This window comes from Rhagoletis zephyria, unplaced genomic scaffold, assembly GCF_001687245.7.
Source record: "Rhagoletis zephyria isolate East Lansing unplaced genomic scaffold, Rhagoletis_zephyria_1.1 Rzeph_scaffold_27528, whole genome shotgun sequence".
Lineage (NCBI taxonomy): Eukaryota > Metazoa > Arthropoda > Insecta > Diptera > Tephritidae > Rhagoletis > Rhagoletis zephyria.
This window is the reverse complement of record NW_016184585.1, coordinates 2113-5173: the sequence shown is the minus strand read 5'-3', so window position 1 is coordinate 5173 and position 3061 is coordinate 2113. Positions and strand designations below refer to the sequence as shown.

At 40.0% G+C, this 3061-nt stretch overlaps 1 protein-coding gene across 1 annotated transcript; it reads right to left on the bottom strand.

The window, feature by feature from the left end:
- Mrgn1 (Mahogunin ring finger 1) lies at positions 1-2785 on the bottom strand. The gene is made up of 3 exons (XM_017638923.1): positions 1657-2785; positions 258-1566; positions 1-194 (listed from the first exon to the last, which is right to left on the bottom strand). Exons 1-3 carry the CDS (start codon positions 2497-2499, stop codon positions 25-27), a joined length of 2322 nt encoding a protein of 773 aa, XP_017494412.1. The 5' UTR covers positions 2500-2785; the 3' UTR covers positions 1-24.
- Between the last annotated feature and the right edge of the window lie 276 nt (positions 2786-3061).

The following is a 3061-nucleotide window of genomic DNA, read 5'->3' as shown; positions in this document are numbered from 1 at the left end:
TATTTATCTTATATGTATTTCGACTTAAACATTAACTGCATTATGTAGAGCTGTCTTGTCATCCACTATAATATTTGCTGCCGCAGTTGCCGCATTCGAACTTAGTAGTTGTTTAGTCGATGAACTTGACGAATAGCTGTCACTAGAACTGCGGGTAGACGCTGCATTCCCGCTTATTGGATTGTCCAACATGTCTTTATCAAGCGAGGACAAACATCAGTTCTACAAAACTAACTGCAACATAGACAGATACTCACCTGGTAGAGAACTGACATTGCATTTCATTTCCCCTACTACATTGCTGGGTATTCCTACGCTGCCGGGGTTGCTTCCTGGTCCAACTATATTGCCCACTGATGTTGACTTCTTATGTAAATTCTTTTTTACTAAACTGTTGGCCCCTTTAAAACTACCAGCATTCCCCTTCAGGCTGCCCAACTTGTCTCCGCTCTTGGGTCGTTCACGTTCTGGACATAGGGGACTTAAAATAGAATTCTGCGTGTCTTCGGGTGTATAGTAATCAGAGTCGTCAGCATTGACGGCTGTGGTCTCAATATTACCACAAGATGTGTTGTCAGTGCTCCCACTCAAATCTGGGCGTTTATTTTTTTTCAACGATACAGTAGTTTTCATTTCCAAACCTTCTTCGGCCTCGTTATCACTGCCATTGGTGATGACCACTTCCTTGTTTCGTGATATATTTATTTTTTGTTTACTATTTGGAGAAAGTAGCGGTGATAGCTTCTCATTTTCACTGTCATCCTCTTCCATATCATTTTGTGATGATGTAGAATTTGCACTGTTCGTATTTGAAGCACGTTTAACCTTGGGCACCTTCAAACTGTGGCGCTCATTAATAATTTGCAACTTATCTTGTGAATGGTTTGATTTCGTTTGTTTTTCTAATTTTTCTGTTGGCAGCGATTTTTTGTTAACAACCCCCACATGCCCTGCAGCAGCTCCAGAAGATGTTGTGTTGTTCACATTAACTTCATTTGTTACTTCTACAACAGAGAGCGCTTGACTATTTACGTTGTTAGTACCAGTAATGGTGCCCACTTCACTTGTATTAGTTGAAGTTGAGGCGTTCTTTTTTATTTTGGATCGCCGTTGATTTGGCTTTAGTGGTGAGGTTGCCTTATGGTTATCTGCCGCCAATGCTGCGGTATGAGTAACACCGTCAATCATGTCGCTATCATTTGTTCGCGGTCGTCCTACAAATTGTGGAGGTCCATTGAGTGCTTCTATTAGTGATACTGGAATGTAACCCGGCGGTATGTGTTGATCGCATGGGGCTGGTTCACCTGGGGCAGACGTGGGTGTATTTTGATGTATTGTATGAGAACTTACGCCTTTTTGCACGGCTCGAATTTGTAAAAGTGCGCGAAAAGGGGCACGACAAATAGGGCAGTTATTTGCCTGATATCGTAGAGAATCTGCGCACGAATTACACAAACACAGATGTCTACAGGGTAATATGAGTGTGTCACGGGTTTCACTCATACAAATAACGCATTCACTGCCATGATCGTCGATTTCTTCATCGATTGAGCTTTTGTTGACTGCCTATATATGTACAGTAAAATAGAAATACATATGCAAGCATTGAAAAAGAATTTGGAAACAAATAAAATATTAAACTATCTATTGACATACCTTGTTTTCGATCCCATAGATTTCTTGCAGAAGATAGCAGAGGCCATCGACAAAAATTTTTTGTTTAAGAGCACGCAAGACGTAGCTGTTAGTTTCTGGATGATGATCAATAACACATATTGTTGTATGCGACTGGCGGCAGTCTTCGTTACCTTCCTCCACGACACAATGAATAGCAACTGGGTACTGTTCCTTCGTAGGGTTGTAGATAAAATCATCTTCAGGAATTAATTGGGGATTGAAAACGTGACCCGTCTGAGAGAAGAACTGATTTATGCCTTTTTCATAGTGATACGTTTCGGAAGTTAAGCCATCTCGTGGCACAAGAGTCACACCGCTGGGACTCACTTCTTCGGTACAAAAATAATAAATCGTAATAGCGCATTTCGCATCTGAATCAAAAGTAAACTCAATATTGTATAAACACGGTGCGTGTTGGCCATTGCCATCTCCACTTCCACCTAGTTCGTTGGTGGTTGCATGGCCGTCAATGTTATCTATGTTGGAATTTGAAGATGATATTTCGTGTTTTTCTGGGGAAACTCGAACAAAACGAACAGATTCCTTGCGTATATTTACTAGACTTTTAAGAGTTTTTGTTGGTTCACTGGCTTGTGGAGGTGGATACGGAAATGCGGTTGGTCGGCAGCCCAGAAAATTCAAGTCGGCATTTTCGCCAAATAGGTACGATTCTGGTTGGGGCGTGTCGAAGCGCTCTCCGCCCATAATAAAGTGACTGCCGAAAAAATTACCTGATCGCGGAGGATACTTGTATGCATGAGTTGAATTGCGTTGCTCAGCTTCTTCCACAGCACCATTCTGCCTGCTCGTAAATGCACCCATGAATTGAAATATTTGCGTGATATACCAGTAAAAAGAGGTTCAGAAAGTGATTTGGCCCCTACTTTCATAAATATAACCAAATCAATTCTGATAAATCCACTTATATTTATGCATTTATTACACACTTCCACTTTATTTTAAAAGAACTCAGTGCAAAAATAAAAACTTTCTTCGCTAAGAGATTGCAAAATTAGTTGAAATTTTCACTTGTATCGATTGAAAAATATTTATAGTACACAAGAGGTGTGTTCAACCCTACGAATGATAGAATACAAGAGCTTTGTAGTTATAGACCGATACCAGTACCGAGTACAGAATATCGATACTTTTCAAGAGTACTGAGTTACTTCGAAAACTCGATACTTTTTGTCCAGTACCGAGTAAAAATCGTGAATACTAAAAAGTATCGACGAGTTAAAAACTTTTTTAAGCATTACACAAATATATCCAATATGAATGTCGTGTAAATGAATATAGCGCTCATTTACATCAATACTGGCATAACTCCAAAATCCCGATACTCGAGAAAATCGGATTTATGGCTGTGAATTTAGGTTATGGT

Coding starts and splice junctions, on each gene's coding strand:
- Mrgn1 (XM_017638923.1), bottom strand. CDS start 2,499: ATGGGTGCATTTACGAGCAGGCAGAATGGTGCTGTGGAAGAAGCTGAG. Junction 1,567..1,656: donor TCTATGGGATCGAAAACAAG/GTATGTCAATAG, acceptor GTACATATATAG/GCAGTCAACAAAAGCTCAAT. Junction 195..257: donor CAATGTCAGTTCTCTACCAG/GTGAGTATCTGT, acceptor CGCTTGATAAAG/ACATGTTGGACAATCCAATA.